Source organism: Aptenodytes forsteri, unplaced genomic scaffold, assembly GCF_000699145.1.
Source record: "Aptenodytes forsteri isolate BGI_AS27 unplaced genomic scaffold, ASM69914v1 Scaffold50, whole genome shotgun sequence".
Taxonomy (NCBI): Eukaryota; Metazoa; Chordata; class Aves; order Sphenisciformes; family Spheniscidae; genus Aptenodytes; species Aptenodytes forsteri.
Genome location: NW_008795126.1, coordinates 1,100,920 through 1,101,464, shown reverse-complemented (window position 1 = coordinate 1,101,464; position 545 = coordinate 1,100,920). Strand labels below are relative to the sequence as shown.

Genomic DNA, 545 nt, shown 5'->3' with positions numbered 1-545 from the left:
ACTGCAGACTGCAGAGGCTGGGGACTGTGGGCAGTGCAGGGGACGGGGCACTGCAGGGGATATGGCACTGCAGGGGACGGGCACGGCAGGAGGTTGGGGGCTGCAGGGGACAGGGCACTGCAGGGGACAGGGCACTGCAGGGGACAGGGCACTGCAGAAGATGGGTGCACTGCAGGGGACATGACACTGCAGGGGACATGGCACTGCAGGGGACGGGCACTGCAGGGGACACAGCACTGCAGGGGACATGGCACTGCAGAAGATGGGGGCACTGCAGGCGGATGGGTGCCTCTACGGGAGGACTGGGTGCCTTGCAGAGGCCGGGTGTCCAGGAGGTCGGGTGCCTCGCAGAGGCCGGGTGCCGCCCCCCCCCCCCCCCCCCCGCCATGCTGTGCGAAAGCTGCTCTGCCGTCAGGCTCAGGCTGTAGTGCTGGGCCTCCAGCCGCCGGCACTGGGTCTGCAGCACTTGGCGCTCCAGGTTTTGTTCTGCAAGGCCCAAAGGAGACCGGGGGGGGGGGGGGGGGCGCGGGCTCCTCCCACCCCCT

At 69.7% G+C, this 545-nt stretch overlaps 1 protein-coding gene across 1 annotated transcript in view; it reads right to left on the bottom strand.

The window, feature by feature from the left end:
* The window catches only part of GSE1 (Gse1 coiled-coil protein), a 41,957-nt gene that overhangs the window by 3,606 nt on the left and 37,806 nt on the right, over positions 1-545 (bottom strand). The window contains 1 exon segment of the mRNA XM_019471526.1: positions 386-486. Within this exon segment, the coding sequence (XP_019327071.1) occupies positions 386-486 (101 nt within the window).